Here is a 19763-nt window from a genome sequence, read left to right on the forward strand (position 1 = left end):
AGAATGGGATTTAATGGCTCTGCACACCAGATGCTGTCAGACCCATGTGAATGACTGCATCCGGGTGGCAGGTCTGAGGAAATTAACCCTATGATGTCTCTCCTTGAGTACTCAATGACCTAAATTTACTCACGGAAACAAATCAGTGACAAATCACGCTTAAAGATGTTTTTATACTTTAATGTGAAGGATTTTTACAGGTTATTTTACAAGTGATATGTGATTGCAAGCATTTTCATTTGAACAAGAAACATGTTGAAAACTAAAAGATGAATATTATTGAGTGTAATTGTCGCACATGTTCGAGACAGAAAATCCAAAAGGTCTTCAGCTCATTTTGAACAAGTTTCCAGTCATCATGGCCACAAATTCTGAAAGAGTTCAAATCGACAGTAAATAGCATAATCTTATACAATATAATTTATGTATTACCATTTTTTTCAATAAGAACCCTTTTATGACTTTTTAAATGGATTTTTTAATTGAAAATCCAAAAAAAGGAGACAAATGCAATCTGTTTCACAAAAACAATACTTGGCAGGTTAAAGAGTTCTGGAGTCAGTCTGAAACATTAGCAAACAAGAAAGCAACTTAGGTATCTCTTTCTGATAAACATCACTAATAAATGCCAAATTTATATTTGATTAAACATAAGTTAATCACTATGTTCAGCTCTTTAAGGACATTTATGCTATGACTTTTCTTTTTTCTACCTTTTATACTTTAAGCTTTTTTCAACAATTTTTACAATATAAGTGTGAAATGAAGAAATCTCCCTAATTTGACTGTTAACAAACAATGCAATGCTTTATAAACCGTATACATATTTGGCACTTATTAGGTTTATAAACAACAGTTGAAACTTTATAATTACAATCCAAATAATGTTTGTAGGTGAACTACAAAGTATTTATTAACCATTTACAGAGTATTGTAAACACCAGTTGCAACTTTACAATAAACAATTGCTTAATAAATTGTTTATAAAGCATTTTATTGTTTAAATTAACTATACATTTACCTTTGATTGATACTAATACTTTTTCACCTAATATTGAACATATTATTGAAGATCAAGGGGCAGAATCTAAAATTTCAAAAAACAGAATAGCATTACAATACTGTCAAAATGTCAACTGTGATAGCTACCTTGCACCAACATTAAATATATAGTTTTTCACCTAATAAAAGTATTTTTAAGAGCGATTATGAACTGTAAATCAGGTCATGAATACATACAATGCATCCGTACCTTCGTAATCAATGGTTCCGTCTCCATCTTTATCTGCCTCCTTCATCATCTGCTCAGCCTCAAGCTCATTGAGTGGTTCCCCTGCGTTCATCAGTACATACCTGGAAATTAATATGAAGTATAAACAAAACACTGAACATGATGGCAAACAAGTTTTTTTTTTATTTCATTTGTTTTATCTGGATTTTAATTTGGTATAAAATAGGTTACCTTGTCACTAGCTGACACTGCAATCATGCACTACATCAAATTAAGAGTTGATGGAAGTATTTACTTTGGAAATGTAAGCCTTTTATGCTCTTATCACTTATGTTATTCTTACTTGAGTGTGTTCCAGTCAATATAACCCTTGGCCTCTTTGTCAAATACTTTAAAAGCAGCTCTCAGTTCTGCATCCTGGTTCTTGGTTCTTTCATGGTACAGTGCCATCAGACCCAGGAAGCTGTCACAGTTAAATATCCCTTTACCTGAAATGTCACAAAACAAATAGTTTAAACCAAACTTCATTATTTGCATGCAACATAGTTAGTTGCTAGTTAGTTACTTTTCTTGTTGTTGTTTTTGTACACATAGACAGATCTATTTATACATTCAGTGCAGAGAAAGAGTTTTTTGTGCAGTCACATTAAATATAATCTAGTATAACACCACCACAGCCTTCACTACCATTATCTGCTTCCCAACTTGTATTTCTGGAAAAACATGCAGTATTTATCTCCACAATTCTCCTGAAAAAAGGGCTGCTTTTAGGAAGAAAAATTGTTTAGTGATATTTTTAACAATATCTTCTATTTTCTTACATTTATATAAGAACCAAAACATTTCAACCTAAAGTATCTACATTCTTGTATTTAGATAAAAACATTAATGTGTACATGGGTGAGACTCTGTGATGTAGTGTGGGGGTTTGCAGCTAGAACTGAGTCTGCATAATTTATCATTAAGCAATACATGTGAACACAGCTTTGACATGAAAATGGTGAAATAGAATTACAGACTAGAGAAATGAGTTGTTCTGTGTCAGTTCAGAGAAAAAGGGGAAGTAAAAAGAGAGAAGAGAAAGGAAAATAGGAAACAGAAAAGGAAATTACACTACAGCAAAACAGATATAAGCTAAGATTTGATGAAAGCTCTTCTTAAAATATAAAATTCAACTTCAAAGATGTTCACCTTAAGTTGGCAAAAGGAAGAATATCATGGTGAAGTATTTCAATGTGTTGCTGGGAACATAATGAAGCTCCTGCTCAAGTCACACGACAGTGACTGGAGACTTAGCCTTAGATTTATGTTCTTTTATGACTTTTCTCCATGATCAGTTATCACAGAAATAACAGGGAGCCTATTACTGTAAGGAGACTAATTGTTTGTATTAGGCCGTGCTTAAAAAGAGTATGAATTTTAAATTGGAAAAATGGACATTAATAATATCTTAATTAAGGAAACCTTCTCCAACTGTCCAATTGCAGGATGTTCGCTTTGATTCCAATATGATTCGAATCATCTCTCGAAGTGATTGTATGTGTAGGTGCACCAACAGTCTTTTTATAGTATACGCAAATCACACACAGTGAAACACTGACACCTAGTGATTCATGTAGTAAGCTGCACTAAAAACAGAATACTGCAATATTAGATAATGCCATGCTTGTTTTATATAATGCATTTTGGGAAGAAGTTGCCCTCTCAGAAGAAGTCTGATGTAGAGCGTCACTTCTTTGGTGCATTACATGAGTGGATATCGGAGGGCATCCATAAAGATGAACATCTGCATGACAGCCTTAATATTCAAACACAGAAAAGTTAGGAGCAGGGCCTGGGTGTCTCACTCATCCCACATGATGGGTCAGAGTTTGGAGGCATTTAGTATCCCCGTCCAAATGTGTAAGATTAAGAGTAATACAAATGAAAATACAGAGCATACATTGCCCCTTCTCAATCCCTCTCAGGCCTGCTGGCATGGTTATGAAGAAGTAGGCACTCATCTTAAAGCCCTGCGGGATGGGGTCAGAGATATATACTTTCAAAGATCCTGAACATGGATAAGTCTGACTACATGTTTAGTGGGCGTTCAGCCTAACGGCATTCAACGTGTACAAAAAAGTTGGAAAAGTCATTTGTTTCAACTTAAATAAATGGTTGGAGGTTAGTGTAGAAGAAGCTGCATCATCTCTGTCATGCCTGGACAAAGGAGGGAATGGCATATGCGATACAATGACAACAGTCATTCCTGGACTCACAACATCTTTCCCTCTTCTCTTTGTAATATAACAAGGTCACTGTTGGACTAATAATATCACAAGTAATGTTTTATTCTTGGGGTTTTTTTTCCTAAGAAAAGGTTTCAATCTCGTGTTGGAGCAAAGTGCATGCGAATCATGTGCATGCTTGTGTTTCTGTGGACACACTATGTGTCAGGCTTCGGCCTATATTAGATATTATTGAATATTGCAATATTTGCAGTCATTTGCGATATCTTTCACAATATCGGATACTGAGCAGCTGTTACGGCATCTTTTTTTTTAGCCGTCGTGGCAGCGGAGTCAAGGTGCATCGATAATTTGACGAGGTAGGAATGAGACCAGGCTGGCTGAGGTTACTAAAGGTCAACTGGCCTGATGTAGCACCATGCACGCAGCGCTTTATAGTCATGAAGGACTAAGTTTCTAAGAACACAAGCTCACCAGTTGGGTCAGACTGGATCGATGCAAAGGGGTAATTCAAAGTTTGTTTTAAGATTCATTTATCTTCACCCTATCAGAACAAGTGGCAAGCATCTATTTTATAGATTCTCCAGTACTTAATGGCACACTTTAGCTAATGTGAATGGCCAGGCTATCATTACAGAACCTAATTCAGCACTTGAATTACTTTTTTGGTACTTAAACCAGATAAAGCTTCTACTTTCATCCTCACCTCCAAATGCAGTTCAGAATAGCAAGGCATTGCTAAAAGGCATTTAATATAATACCAGCTTATGATATAACAGCTGCCAAATACACCACTTCCACTATGACCAAAAATAGACTTGAATCAACATCTTTCTGTCATTGTGCAACCAAAAAAATTAAGATTACACACTTCAAAAAGATACACGGCTAATATTCACCATCTTTGTCCACATCTTTGGCCATCTGGCAGAGCTCTCTCTTTGTAGGGTTGATTCCCATTAAACTCATCAGTCTCTCCAGCTCCTGTGTCTTCACATCTCCATTTCCCTCTTCATCGAACATCTCAAAAACTCCTTTGTACTCTGTGATCTGTTCTTGTGTTAACTTGCTGGCCTGGAACAAAAAAGGGAGTTGTTTAGTGAGCTGCTTTATGTGATTTTAACAGTTAGAATTTAGATCAGGCTTAAGAAATTACCTCATGTTGAACTGAATGATATGCTAGAATGAATAATTTTATATTTTGAGGTTAGTCAAAGTTTGTCATAAAGTTCTCACCATTTTCTCTGGTAGTCCAAACACGTCTGAGGACAAGCACTGCGGCAACACTCAGTGTAGAATGAGAGGATGTCTCCGTCTCATCATTACTACATTTGCGATGCTCGATCCCCAGAGCTTGGAGGAGCATGCTTCAAGACCTTTTATGGCACTTTAAGGATGGACTTGCTAATCACCCATGAGGAATACTTAGATAATTATCTCAACCAACAAATGGTAAATAGCATTATATCAGAAAATAACTTCTTTGGTAAAGTCGTAATTAGCTAAAATGTGATTTTAATATCAAAGTAACTGAGGCCCAAAGGGCTAAAGACAGGATAAATATGTAAACTATCAGATGCATTCTCTGACCTCATCATCACATGGTCCACTTATGGGAACTGCAATTAGCTTGCTGTTAGCCATTAGCAGGTGTTTATGCAGCCCCCAGTGACTCTCGGGAAGCGGGCAACCAAATAAGGAGGCACTTAACTACAAGAAGTTATTTCCAACATTGCAATGGGAACATTAAGAATTTCACATTTGCTAGTCAGGGGGAAGAGCTATGAATCTCTGAATGCCGCATGCCTCCAATGATCCTCTGTGTATGGAGTTTGAGTGAAGATATCAAGTGGACCAGAAAGGGAGACTGTAACCCAGACTTTATCAAGGTCAGTAACTGCCAACACGTTATTAAGTAAAACATTACAGTTGAAATTTATATTGTTCTATCCTTGTAAACTCACGATGAGCATTTTCACTGAACTAAAGATAAATTAATTTAGTTTATTTGGATATACTTTAGTTTGGATCAATCATGTTATATGAATAAATGAATAAATTAAAATGCTGGTCAGTTAAACGGGCTAAAATTACATTACATTAATCGTACTGCTTGTTAAATAGTTTACTCAAAAGGGCTCAAAAATGACACACCGAGATATTCTCCTGCCATTTTACATAACTTTGTTGTTTGTTATTTGCATACTATAACAGGAAAATCAACCCAGAAATACTGTCTCTTCCTGCTTCTACATCCTGGCAACCAATTAATTTGATTAAAGATGATCCACGATGATAGGACTGTATTGCCATTTGTTTCACTGCTGAGTGATTCAAGGCACCAGACTGTTATAATAACATCCCAGCTAGTCTTTGTTACCTCCGCCAAGATGGTTATGTTTAAACCTGTGTCCGTTTGTTGGTTGGTTGGTTTGTGAGCAGGATTACAGAGAAACAAATGAACACATTTCCACTAAACTTGGATGGAGGATGGGTCCCAGCCCAGAACCCATTAACTTTTGGTAAATATCCGGTCTGTCACTGTGTTATCCAACCTACCTTGAGCTCCAGACATTTTGTAAGGAACAAAGAGAAGGGAGAGATATGAAATGATGAGAATTAGGTGGAAGGTGAAAGGATAAGGGAAGGGAAATGTGGGTGGATTGAGAAAACTAAAACAAACAGTAGAGGATTGGCTAACCAGGTATAAAGGAAGTAGACTTGGCAGGTGAATGGAGGTGTGACCATGCTCCCACAGCTTAGTTAACTCTTGCATGTCATTGACTCAAAAGAAATTAAAACGTAAAAAACAAATATATCAGTGTTTGGTATGCACTGTGATATAGTGTTCATGTTACTGTTTGCACTTTGTACTGCAACGAAGAGCAAAACATATTAAAGTTAGAGACACTCCTTCCTGTGAGGGACTTAAATACTGTACAAGGAGCAAGGAGGTTATGTTTTCATCTGTGTCTGTTTGTTGGTTGGTTTGTTAGCAGGATTAAACAGAAACTATTTCCAGATTTCAATAAAACTTGAATGGAGGATGGTTTTCGGCCCAGAATAAACCCCATAGTTACGGATTTGGATAAAGGGATGATCCAGAAATGTTTTCACACTTTCTTTCACAGTGCAAGATAGGGTGTTTTTGACATTTTCATTAATTTCTCAGGGAATGATGCATGGATCTCAATGATTAAGAATGGGGTTTATTTGGGCAGCTGGTATAGGCCCGAGGACAGCAGAGGGAAAACCAGAACATATTTTCTCCATAAAACATGACCCAGTTTTACCCAAATCAGTGAATAAAGTTATATGCTGTGTTTCTGCACAGTAATGCATGAGGCCCAGTCCCTACCAACACACCATCCATGGGAGCGTCATACAGAAAGTGTCGATAGAGAGCATAAGTCACGTCCCCTTCCGGTGGACCAGAAAAACTTTGTGTGGTAGTGAATGGAGAAGGACAAACAATTTCCTGATCCCGTTTGAATTGTGCCACGAATTACACATATGATGTTTGTGGATGTAAAAGATGATTTTCCATGTCAAGAAAGTCACAGTTTGTCGTAATATCATCGTCCTCCTTCAGCATGTCACCAAAACCAACATGGCCGACAAACTCGGCACAAAAAGGTACTAAAAAAGATGAAAATCACAATAAAACTGACCATACTGACAACTGCAGTAATGTGAAAGGAGAGTTTGTTAGCTCTGCGAGCAAGCCAATACACAGGACCAGCTCTGCAAGGTTTGAATTACGGGCTTTGGTGACCCTTCAACGAAACAACGTCACTAGCTCGACTGTTGGCTGCGTCGTCTTTATAACTGCGTACTTTCGCGGCCTTATATTTTATTTTATTATTTTTCTGAAATAAGGAGAAAACCGGACGAGGCTTGACTTGCTTAGTATACGACCCCGAGTGCAGGATGAGTCATGACTTTTTTTTGTTGTCGTTTGTCGTCTCGTTTTACAAACTCTATGTATTAAGAATACCTCCAAAACTGCTTTATTGCCATTGTTGGGCCTGATACTGGCCTTTGGGTGCAATATGGAGTAAGACATGATAAAAAAACACTTCACGAGAGCTGTAACTGTGTTCATTGAACTGCACCTCAAGAAGCCCAGTGGTGCTGAGGTGAGGAGTTCAAGGGAAACACCCCTGTAAGGCAGGTGACTGTATTTTAAATCTACCTACTTAACCTGAGAAACACAGTTAAACCGCCATAAACACATTAACATCAGAACACAATCTTTCCTAATTAGCTACGGCCAGATTGTGCTGTTGACACTGCTATTATTAGCTAGCAGCAGAGAGCCCTGCTGAACACCACTTCCTACTTTGAGGAGCCAAGTTGGGGCCCGACTACAAAAACAAACGAACACCATGTTCACTTGGCTTTTCAGTCCACTGTAGTTCACCGCACATGTACCTAAAGACAGGTGATGAATAGTGTCCACAGTGGACGATCACGCCAACATCTCCAGCTGTACTCAGATAAAACACCAGGCGAAGCTTCTCTAATCGTCGCTGCTGCAGCGTGGGGTTTCCCAGCGCTGACTGCAGGGTTACCGCGCCCATCTCATCGTTCGATGGCCGGACGAGAGTGTTACTACGGAAAGGGCAGATGTTAAGCTTGGCAAAGGGGAGACAGTAGGCTGTCTTGTTGAATGAGGTATAGTGACTTTACAGATTAGCCTTTTTGTCTGCCTGGGCAGTGTCTTTAGTGCAAGGCTAGTGGGTGTGATCCCCCCCCCCCCCTCCTCCCCTCCCCTCTCCGGTTGGTTGACTGAGGTTGTCAAGCTCCCTAGCCGTAGCCTGCGTTCGGGAAGGGCTGCTCCTCGGAAAACTAACGCTAGCTGGCTAGCTAGTTAGTAAGCTAGCGTTGAGGTGTTCGTTGATGCGTGGATCGGAGGTATACGCCGTCTTGTTTTCCAGTCAATGCCAAAACGCAAAAACAAACGCAAATTGAATCAGGTAAGGTGAAATAAAACGACGACCATGCTACTTCCATATCTTTCACAGTGACTGTTAATGCCATTAGCCGATGATTTGTGGCGGAATTGAACTGTCCGGGGGTGGGGTAGCGATAGCTAGCTTCCTAGCCGTTGAGTTAGCTGCGGTTAGCTAACGTTAAGTTGGCTATTTTATCATCAGCAGACACATGAAGCGGAGATACAGGAGTGTCTGCAGCGGTGGATCCTGGCTCACACTATTCGCGGCTGATAAACAAATTGCTAAAAACTTATCTCCATGCAGCTGGCTTATGCAGCCAGGCAATTGAGATACGGTAGGTTAACCACTGTTAATGTTAGCGAAAGCCTCTGGCTGGCGTTGAAGTAACGTTAATGTTGGCCAGTGGGGCTTGATGTCCGTGATGGCCCAGCGGAGGTGCCTCTTGGCCTAAAACACAGTACTTATAAAAGAACTGGGTCGTTAATATCCAAATGGTGTTGAAGGCAGCTGTGGTGATTAAGCGTAATAGTTAGTATAGGCTTGCTTTATACTGGAATTGTTGCATTTAAAGATGTTGCTATCAGTTGATGATGACACACTGGGTTGGGCTGGAACAATAAACGTCCCGTAAACAAATTAACAGCAAATATTGGTTATTGGCGATAGCAGGGTAGCCAGCACCACTAGCTGAGTTGAAAATTGCACACACATACACAGACGCACCCATATATAAAATAGCCACACGTTATCAATGTGTTACTGTAGCCGCGTTAACACCCAATTTTTTTTTTTTTTTTTTTACAAGCTGAACTAACAAGCTAGCACATTGCTGCCTTCCTGCAACGAAACGGCCGCGCCGGTGCAACGCCTTTTAACTTGATTTTCTAATGTTAGCTATTTATCACCCGCTTGATTTATGATTTATGCAGCGATGGATGATAGATGGTGACATACTTTATGAAAAACCACCCTCATCTGTTGTTGCATTTCTTGCCTACTGAAGTCAAACAGGCCATCGCCGCCCGACCTTGCAGTTTTTACAGGATACAGGATCAGACAGCCGAATAAATTTACTGAGACGTTGTAATCAAATCAACTGTGTACTGTCTGCTTTAACGAGATTGTCAGTATGTAAGTAAGTGGATTTATAGAGACCTAGCAACCACCGAGTTTCCAGGTTTACCCACTATGCTGGCTTAAAAGCTAACTACATAGCACTCCATGTAATTGCGGAAGAGCTGCCGAGACTACCCTTAAGTGGCTGTGGCTACGTTTTTTTTTTTTTTGCATTAGATGCTAACAGCTATTTGGTTTGTCTGGCATGAAATTCAACGGTCCATATGTTATATGATTAACTTTGCTTACTCTACTTACTGTTAAATAACAAGTGGAATTACTAATAACGCGACTGAGTACATTGCTGTCTTGAGTATTAGCTCTGCCCTGCCTGCAGGCCTACACTGACAAGCCTGCTAGCAAGCTAACTAACTAGCGGACAGCGGTCTGCAAGATGGCGTTTAGCTGCATCTTCTCAGATTTCCATCAGTGCAAGTCATATTATCAGCACACTGTACAGCTTTCAGTAAATGTAGAAATTCTATTAGACCTATTCAGATATTTTGCCACATTATTATGCTGCTGAATTGCATTACATTTTCTCCTGAAATACGTGTAGAGCCTCTGTGGCCCAGCCTTCTAACCGTGTAAAACAGCTATCCAGCAGCCATTCAAATACAATGCAAACTAGTCTACTGTTGTAGGCAAATCACAGTACTGCACACAGAGGCTAAGCAGCTATCAGTACAGTGCACACACAGTCTGGTAAACCTGTGCATAGACATCACATAGAAAATATACTTGTTAGGCCTGCTTTTTCTACTGCTTTGTAGTCCTATATCTGACATGTAGTGTCTTAATTTCGGTTCCATTACTATTAGCTATGTCAACTGTGAATGCAATGCTTGAAAATGCAACCATCGTCCTAGTTTATTAAAGGAAGGGTGGTACTAATTGTACAGTATCTGGTCACATTGGACAACTGTAAGAGAGGGACCGTATTAGGCTTGTGATTTCAGAGGCAGCATGTAAATCCAGCCACTTGCTCTAAGCATGTTGTGTGTAAAAGAATTAAGATTAAACTCATCCTTTTATGATTGTGAAAACATATTTCTAATGCTTGGGCTGGCTTTGCCAGCTGTTTATGTTAGTGGACATGGATAGGATTAGAGACTCATTGACTGAGGATTTTAGCTTTTAGGATTATAGAGTTGCTCAGTGATATTGCTGGTTATGGCTTTTTCTATGATCCAGCTTTAGACCTGTGAAACATTGCGTTATCATTATTTAACAGCACAGATCAGCTGACTTGTCTGTAGAGAATTACATCTCTTTTTAATTAATGACTGGGAATGTAGGAGACACCTTTTGAGAGTAGCAGGCACAGACTGCCCTTAAGGGACCCGAGAACAGCCAGTGAGCTACAACTCTAGGGTGTTTGCCACTGCTCATTGTTTATCATGCAGTCAGCTGACCCTGATCAGGCGCTTGGAAAGGAGAAGTGATGAGGGAGAGGAACTCCTTAACTATAAGCATCCACAGAGGTCGATGGGGAATAACATTTCTTAGTGTGGAGTATTTAAAAGTCAGATCTATTAATTAACTCCAGGCTGCCCCACTTTTTGATTTACCGTAGTGGTGTGAGGGTTTCATATAAAAGCAGTCTAGAATGAAAATGAAATGCATCTTTAAATTATTTTACCAAAAACAAAGGGTTTTCTGAGTTTAATGTATCACTAAGAGTTTTTTTCTAATTAAAAACTATTTAAGGAGTTCACTATTAAGCAGGGACAGAAACCTGTCGACTTGAACTCAAAAGTCTTAATCAGAACTGAAAGCTAAATAATGACTTCAGAGTTCAATTTAAGTAGCATTATTTTGCAAATATATATATACCTATAAAACTGTGCATAGTCATTTAAACCCATATCCATTATATCAGTACATCAGTTATACTGTATGTGGAGACATACTATTTATTATATACCACTGTGGGCATTAGTAAACTTTGTTATCTGAAAATAGAAATAAGCACAACTGATTCAACTTGTATTTAATTTTAGGCAGAAAAAGTAGTTCATCAATTTGATGAAAAGTTAAGAACATTGTTTAGAAATATCACCTGGATTTTCAAAAGGTTTTCAAGGTGAGGATGGCTTTCTGCTGTCACCTGATGATACGGCATAATAATTCTATTCCATGACACGTTCATTTATGGATTAATGAGTGTAAGAGGATAATCTGTGTTAAAAAGGTCAACCAATCAGAGGACCCTACAGGAGAACATAGTCAGGTAGAGAAGATTTTCAGTCTTGTCTCAAAACCTCCAGTGGTATAGGCCTACTGACTGAAATACAGCAGGTAAGATGACTGGCAACGTCAGGTTGATCAGACTGAATTGTGCCAAATCTGAATTAGATTTTAGTTTTATCTAGTCAAAGTTCATCCAGTGTGCTAATGATATATTTTTTTCTACTGTTACATGTGTAGCAGAGCAATTCGTTGTTAGTTAGCTTGCACAGATTATAGTTTTGTAAGTGAGTTACTGTATACTTGTGGTTTTTGGGTTGTCGTCTTCGTATATTAGGAAAAATATCTCTAAAAAGTTGCCATTTAGAAGTCTTTTTTTTAAAAAATCGCTCTTACCGTAACAGTTTGTAGAAAATCCTAACAGATGTTGCATTCAGTAGAAATTGTGAGTGCATTTAATTTTTGTTTGCTAGCCAGTTTTCAGACTGTAGTCAGAAATGACAGTGTCTGCTTAGTACCACAAAAATCTGCCATTGTAAACATGCACACTTGCACATTAAGAGTATAATTACAAATGTGTTTCATAATGTACTTCCTGTTTGACACACTTGAATAATTGATTAGATCGATCTGAGCACAATGGTACCCTTTTTCCAGATAACTGAAGTAGGTACATTGATCAGTGACTATTTCACAAACTATTAATGCAACTCTTTTAAGTCACTTTGGATTAAAGCATGAGCTAAATTAATGTAACATAACTGCTCTTTTTAGTCTAAATTAGAGAGTATATTAAGCCGCTCACATGTGTTGTTTCCAGTTATGTAGTAAAAAATATTTTTTCCAAGATTCGGACTGGGCGTGTGTCATCAAACAGTTGGATTTTCATTGACAGATAAAATCAACATTTTAACCAACATTAGAATACTGGATTATTTTGCTTAATCTCAAAATTTCCCTTTCGAGTTGGCTACGGTTGTGTTAAATGTCTAGTAATTGTCATGATAACTAGTAGTCTGTTATCACAGTTCATGTAAATGAAGTCGGTCTTGTACTTGTCGGACAGGTCATACAGTTGGAGTTCCTGACCTTTTTCTGGCATCCCTGAACAATTGAATGACTTGAAGTAGTGAATCACTCTATTTTGCTAACTGAAACTTGATGGAGTCTGTGATATGGTTATTATATTTGAAAAGTACCATTTGGATCATGACATGAGTTTTAAAATGTTGTTTTATTAGATGAATTTTGAGTGTGCCTGGAGGCTCTGTATTAATATAAGTGGCTTATTGATCACTAAAATTCTGAGTAGCCCAAGGATTGGGGTCAACAGGATAATGACTGCTTTTCGGATCATTGGAAAGTCATGCCTTAACAGGATTTGTCTGGCAATCCAAATTGTGTGTCAGGATTATGTTAGCGACATTGAGGTGGCGAAGTAAGGTTGAACCATCAACTGTACGTTGCATACATTGTAGGTAAACAATTTAGGCAGTTAAGTGGACAGTGAGCTGGCGGAAAGAGATTTTGTTCTGTCTGAGCTGAGTTCAGGCCAACTTTGCTTTTGGTTAAAAAGATGACCTTGAATTCAAATTTGGAAGATTTGAATGATTAAAGTGCTTCTCTCTATTCTTTTTTTTAGATCAACAAGTGCCCCGGTAGCTGGAGTAAGGTAATTGACAAAGCAGAGTAAAATGAGTGAATTGGACCAGTTACGCCAAGAGGCAGAGCAGCTCAAAAATCAGATCAGAGTGAGTATAAAACTGTTTGGGGTTTTTTTAACACTTCTTTTACACACCATACCATCAGTTGTCATTAAAAAAATTACAAGTTAAAATATATAGATGGATGTGAGATGGAGAAATCTTTTCCTAAAGAGTTGCCTCTTCTTTACAGGATGCCAGGAAAGCATGCGCAGATGCCACACTATCACAGGTAAGATTTAACATTATGATTTTCCTCTGAGGTTGAAAAGCATTTGATCTGAAGCTAACAAGAGTACTCAATGTTTTGCAGATCACAGCTAATATTGACCCCGTTGGCCGAATCCAGATGCGGACAAGACGAACGCTGCGGGGTCATTTGGCTAAAATCTATGCCATGCATTGGGGAACAGATTCCAGGTAAGTGCAGAATTGTGAGGTTTTGTTTGTTACCTCATTCTGGTCCTGCTTCAAATGTTGAACAAAAAAATAAGTCTGTTCTAGCAGTTGGACAGAAACCTCTTTCCTGCAGCCCTTTCCCTCAGTTTCTGGCTCATGATTCAAGATAAAAATAGATTTTGTGTGACAACTCCCAATTGTTTTTGTGGTGGTGTTAATATTGCTGTTCTCATCTGTGTAGGCTCTTGGTCAGTGCCTCTCAAGATGGCAAACTCATTATTTGGGACAGCTATACCACAAATAAGGTAAGTTATGCTTTTTTGACAGGGATTAATAAAGTTATGGTTGATTCTCCATCATCTAATTGCAAAACAAAGTAATAACAGCAGCAGGATAGATGTGCAGATAAGGGCGTGTCTGTGTTGCCATCTGCATGAAAATAAAATTAGAGCTGCTTGATTTTTAAAACTTGAAGAACTTGCAGGAAAAGCAGATACAAAGGTGTGACACACGTATTCTTGAGGAACTCATAAGGTTACACTAGAATTATGAGAAAAGAAACAAACTCTGCTCATACTGCATTCATCTGGAATCTGGATCAGCTGAGAGAGAGGCCTTTGCTTTGGGGCTGATGTGTCTAGTGTGTAGTTAGTGGGATGGGTGGAAGTGGTGAGCAGTTTGCATGCCTAATAGACAATTTGGCCCTCGCCACCACAGACGGAGACAATTTAAAGCAGAGAATTATGCTCTGTCAGGTTCTAGCATATTGAGGAAGCATTTGTGGTGACGCTGAAGAAACATTACATTGAGTGCGATACAGCTGGTAATAAATCCAGCTAGGAATTAAAAGATTAAAGGGTCATTCCTCCAATGTATCGCTAGGCCAACTGAGAAGATTGCAGGCCAGATTGAGGTCAGAATTGTACATGAGATACCTTAATACGTACAGGAGCTTACATATAGAAAGTTGTTAAGTTGAGCTGCCACTAAGTAGCAACTTATTGATTGATAGACATGATTAGGTTTCAGTCAAAATGGAAATGATTCAGGCGTGATTATACAGGATGCTGAATAATGTCTGAACAAAACATTCTGTGCTCTGTTCTCACGTCACTCAATGTTGTTACTTGGTTTATGGGTGCTTCACTTTGTGATCTGGACTGGTTGTCGCTCTGAATGTGAGTTGTGTGCACAAGTGGGTGTTTGAAATAACATGTCTAGCATTACATTTCTAAGAATATGTATTGTCCAACTCTTAATGATGCTGGTTATGGATATTGTGCATTATCAAGATTATAATCGTAGTTCTGTGGTGCTGAAATGGGGTCAAAAATGAATCTTTACTTTTAAGTAAAATTAACGTATTTGTGTGTGTTGTCACTTATGTTGTAGGTTCATGCCATTCCACTTCGATCTTCCTGGGTCATGACTTGCGCATATGCACCTTCAGGAAATTATGTGGCCTGCGGTGGCTTAGACAACATCTGCTCTATTTACAACCTGAAAACCCGTGAGGGGAATGTACGCGTGAGCCGTGAGCTCGCTGGACATACAGGTATATGATCTTTTATTATTCTAAGCATTACAATGAAAAGCTTACCAAAGATTGGTTTAGGTCATCACTTAAATGTTGACTAAAATGGATTGCAAAACTAAAATCGAACTCCATATGGCATATCTTCTGAAATTACAGACAACTACAAGTAATATACTGCTAAAACAATGTCATGCTAAGTTGTACTGAAGATTCTGAGGTCAACACTGTACAGTATGTCGCATGTAAAATATTTAAGCTAATTAGGAGGTCATTGGTCAGACATGCTTAAAAAATATATCAATAATTTTCCTCTTGTCGAGAAATTCGACAAATTTTCCGACAAGAGGAATGATTGTCTTGTATGATTCTGATGATGCCAGTTTGCGCAAATTAGAGCTTAATATACACAGCTAGTGTTTTGTATGTTTGTTTTTTTACTGCTAGTTATATGTGGTCGTCCTATCATTAACTCCTCTATTGATTCTCTGATTATCAGGATACCTGTCCTGTTGTCGTTTTCTTGATGACAACCAGATTGTTACAAGCTCTGGAGATACCACTTGGTAAGTTAGGAAGTTTATATATGGTGTTGTTGAGTCAACATTATTATACAAAAGCAAAGACATTGGGCAAATTGCAACAGTGTCTTAATCAGGCTTTTTATTTTATAGTGCACTTTGGGACATTGAGACTGGCCAGCAGACAACCACATTTGCTGGACACACAGGTGATGTCATGAGCCTGTCATTGGCCCCTGACGCACGGTTATTTGTCTCTGGTGCTTGTGATGCCTCCGCTAAACTCTGGGATGTTCGAGAGGGCATGTGCAGACAGACATTCACCGGCCACGAGTCTGACATCAATGCCATCTGTGTAAGTCAAAACTGTACTTTTGCATTTTTTTTCCCTTTCAGTTGAAATTACACAATTGTTTTTTTTTTTTGTCTACTCCTCTATTGTTCATTAATGACTTCTCTTTTGTGAATTGTAGTTCTTCCCTAATGGCAACGCCTTTGCCACGGGCTCCGATGATGCCACCTGCAGGCTGTTCGATCTGCGTGCCGATCAGGAATTAATGATCTACTCTCACGACAATATCATATGTGGCATCACCTCTGTTGCATTCTCAAAGAGTGGCCGTCTTCTTCTGGCGGGATATGATGACTTCAACTGTAACGTGTGGGACACACTAAAAGCTGACCGTGCTGGTGAGTAGCTGAAGCCTGTTCTCAGCAGCTTTATTTCCTACATGAAAAGTGATAAAATGTACTGGATCGCTTGCTGTCTTTTGTTTAGTCCTGTTGACTAAATTACGATGGTACTTTTCTAGGTGTGTTGGCTGGACATGACAACCGTGTTAGCTGCCTGGGAGTTACTGATGATGGCATGGCAGTTGCAACGGGATCCTGGGACAGTTTTCTGAAGATCTGGAATTGAAGCCTGAAGGTTGTTTTATTTTATTGTTTCACATTTTCTTACATTTGTACCTAAGGCTATTCCTTGTAAAGTCCTAGTCCTAAACCTGTAGTTGCATATGTTTGTTGAAGCCTAATTTTTTGCCTGGCTGGCGTTGAAGTTGATGTGTGAGTTCAATAAAATGTCTCTGTTTCTTACTTTTTTCTGGGCTGCATATTGAGACACCTGTTGGCTTGAACGGATCATGATTTACATGATCGACAAAACATTCTTGTCCCTGTGTTTAAAAAAAAAAAAAAAAAAAGTTGACATTTGTTTGAGTTTAATATTTTTTCATACAATACACTGACAAATTAGTTGTCTTAGACTTGGCAGGCATCTCCAAAAGGCCCCAAAACTTTAAAGCTAGCTCTGCAGCTGGTTGTAGATGTATCTATAATGAACACATGCTGCCTCCTGCGTTGTTAATTCAGTCGGTTCTTTAGCTTTTTGTTAGATCTTTGCCCATTCGGTCTTAGACTAACACTGGACAGAAGGTTAAATTAGCTGAACAGTAGATCAGGTTAAATTAGTTCTAAATTTAATTTCTTTGTTTCCCAGATGTTCTTTTAACTCCAAAGTTGACTGGAAGACCATTACAACTTCAGAATGTTCACAGCATCTTCTTCAACACTGTTCAAACTGACTGGGACACCACAAAAACGAAGGGAAACCAATGCCTTTCCTACACAAAGAAGAGCACAATTGTTTATCACCTAGTTAAGAAAGGATCTCCTGTGGTATCAAATCAGAAACTTGTGCATTCCTTCTTGGACCATTTTATGTTACCTTGAAAGAGAAAACAACACTATCATCCCATGCAAATGTGTGCGTCTTGAAAGCAAATGTTGGAGTGTAATTGTACAAATTATTTAACTTTTTTTTTTTTTTTAAGAATTCTATTCTGATGTTTTGTTATTCTTGATGGCTTTCTTTTTTTTGTCATTTCTTTAGTGGTTTTAGATACGTTTGAATTAAAGCTTGTCTTTCTAATCCAGTTAAATCATATAAGACAGATGAGTGAAAACATGCAGCAAGTAATGCAAGTAAAAGCTTGGATCATATTACACGAGCAGCTTTCAAAATGTCCATGATGTATTTATATACTAGCTGTTTTTGTTTCATCACAGCCTTTTGCACATGAAGAAGCTTTGCCTCTCAACTAATACTATGTTAACTAACCAAGCACATGCTATAAGTTATGAATGCTCATTCCAATACAAAAGGAGCTTTTACGAGTAACTTATACAGTTAACCCCCTTAATTCTTGTACATGCCTTTGACTTTGGGTGGGACGGGGTGGGGTAGCAAGGTAGGTGCTGAGATAATTGGGGCATGGCTGAATTTTATTATATGGATGGGGGATTGTGCTTAGTATCCACTTTGAGTGAAACACCTCACCTGACTAAATAGACACTTCCTTTGCTTGGGACTGCAGTTGCAACTCTGTGAATGAAATGTACAAATCAATGTCTGAAAATAATGGTCTGATGTTTTAAGTTAAGACATTTAATTTTGTCTGCCATGAGTTAATTTAGATGTGCATGCTGTAGACTTGCTTTCAATGGTGCAAAATCCTAGATTTTTTTTGGTTTTTGTTTTCGTTTGTTTCTGAAAAGGAGAGTAACCTATTGATTGAACTTAATAGAAGCCAATTTTTTTGGCTCCAACTCTGCATACATCATGTACTAATACTGGTAATGCTATGCACCAGAGTGAGCAAGAATGGAGAAAGACTTAATATTGATTGCATACTTAGTGTAAATTATGCTTACCAGTTCTATTGATGCCAATTTTTTGTAAGAATTATAACAATCATTGTGAGAATTCTATCCTTGACAAGTCCTTTTTCTCTCCTTCAAATCTTCACACTCAACGGAACAAAAACGTCCTCACATACTGCCCATACTAAAACTTTTGTACATTTTTTTCTCGGTCTTAAATTGAAAATCAGAGCATCTGAATGACAACATTTCACTGTATACAGAAGCACTTTCGTTAAAGTTGTGACATATTTTCACTTTTCTTTTTTCTGCGATGATGTACAATAAATGTGATGTATTCGTGTGTGACCACAAGTGAAAATGCAATTCAACTGAGATGGATTCCCTTTTCTCTTTCCATTAATATTATAGAGCTCTGCACCCTTATGTACCTTTTCACTTTTTGTATTTCTTTTCAGTCTGTTGGTGTTACACGGTGAGCTGGATGCAAGATAGATACTGTACTAAATTGTACTGTTATTGATTGAAAAATGTAATAAAAAGCTGTTTGAGATCTCTTTTTGTTGAGTTTGAAACAAAAAGCTACACAAGATGTTTCATAGCTTGGTGTGAAATTTTGCCTCACATTTCTACTTTGAGATTACTAATTCAAGCGTATTGTTAAAGTGGGGCAGGGATTGAAGTGAGGCAAGTATGCAGTTAACTTATTTTAGATTTTAGAGGGTCTAATGGATGTGGGTGGGCTTCCTTTGTCTTTTAAAACCATTAAAAAGATAGTCAGCTCATTTCATTTTCACCATATACTCAACAACATATAAACTATATCTAGAATACTGTATATGACACATATCTGGCCACATATTATAATCAAAACTCCTATTTTTGTGGGTTCACTATTTCATCCTTACTGTATCGTACCGCTTATTTAGTGGGATTTCTATATTCCTGTTTGAAGTGTACAAGTAGATTTTTTTAGACACAATAATGGATGGGTCTGGAACATGTTTACAGTTGAGTTTCTACACAGTCAAATGCATTGACAACATCCCCCTTATCGACGTCTAGGACTTGGCTCAGCAATTTACTTCATAATCAAAACAAATGCATGTCTTTGCACATGACTGAAATCACATAGCAATAAATGTGAAACTGAATTTCAGTGTTCCTCAGACGAGCTAGCTCAAGAGAGGCTAGTACAATGTTTACATTTACACTAGTGGCT

At 38.2% G+C, this 19763-nt stretch overlaps 2 protein-coding genes across 4 annotated transcripts; one reads left to right on the forward strand and one right to left on the reverse strand.

The window, feature by feature from the left end:
* Nucleotides 1-199: 199 nt before the first annotated feature.
* On the reverse strand, nucleotides 200-7981 carry LOC311254886 (calglandulin-like). Its single transcript, XM_084348910.1, has 5 exons — nucleotides 7894-7981; nucleotides 4359-4533; nucleotides 1575-1719; nucleotides 1253-1353; nucleotides 200-371 (listed from the first exon to the last, which is right to left on the reverse strand). The coding sequence occupies exons 2-5, from the start codon at nucleotides 4480-4482 to the stop codon at nucleotides 328-330; spliced, it is 414 nt and encodes a 137-aa protein (XP_084205036.1). The 5' UTR covers nucleotides 4483-4533; nucleotides 7894-7981; the 3' UTR covers nucleotides 200-327.
* A 27-nt stretch (nucleotides 7982-8008) lies between these two features.
* gnb1b (guanine nucleotide binding protein (G protein), beta polypeptide 1b) lies at nucleotides 8009-19094 on the forward strand. Of its 3 annotated transcripts, none has more exons than XM_084348908.1 (11): nucleotides 8009-8136; nucleotides 13366-13474; nucleotides 13620-13658; nucleotides 13740-13846; nucleotides 14067-14130; nucleotides 15218-15380; nucleotides 15859-15925; nucleotides 16034-16235; nucleotides 16354-16570; nucleotides 16693-16808; nucleotides 17379-19094. In XM_084348908.1, exons 2-10 carry the CDS (start codon nucleotides 13418-13420, stop codon nucleotides 16797-16799), a joined length of 1023 nt encoding a protein of 340 aa, XP_084205034.1. In that variant the 5' UTR covers nucleotides 8009-8136; nucleotides 13366-13417; the 3' UTR covers nucleotides 16800-16808; nucleotides 17379-19094. The 3 variants fall into 3 exon arrangements, with proteins under 3 accessions (XP_084205034.1, XP_084205033.1, XP_084205035.1); XM_084348907.1 differs by lacking the exon at nucleotides 8009-8136 and adding an exon at nucleotides 8164-8438; XM_084348909.1 differs by lacking the exon at nucleotides 8009-8136 and adding an exon at nucleotides 8628-8751.
* The last annotated feature ends 669 nt before the right edge of the window (nucleotides 19095-19763 follow it).

This window comes from Pagrus pagrus, assembly GCF_965226575.1.
Source record: "Pagrus pagrus genome assembly, chromosome: 3".
NCBI lineage: Eukaryota > Metazoa > Chordata > Actinopteri > Spariformes > Sparidae > Pagrus > Pagrus pagrus.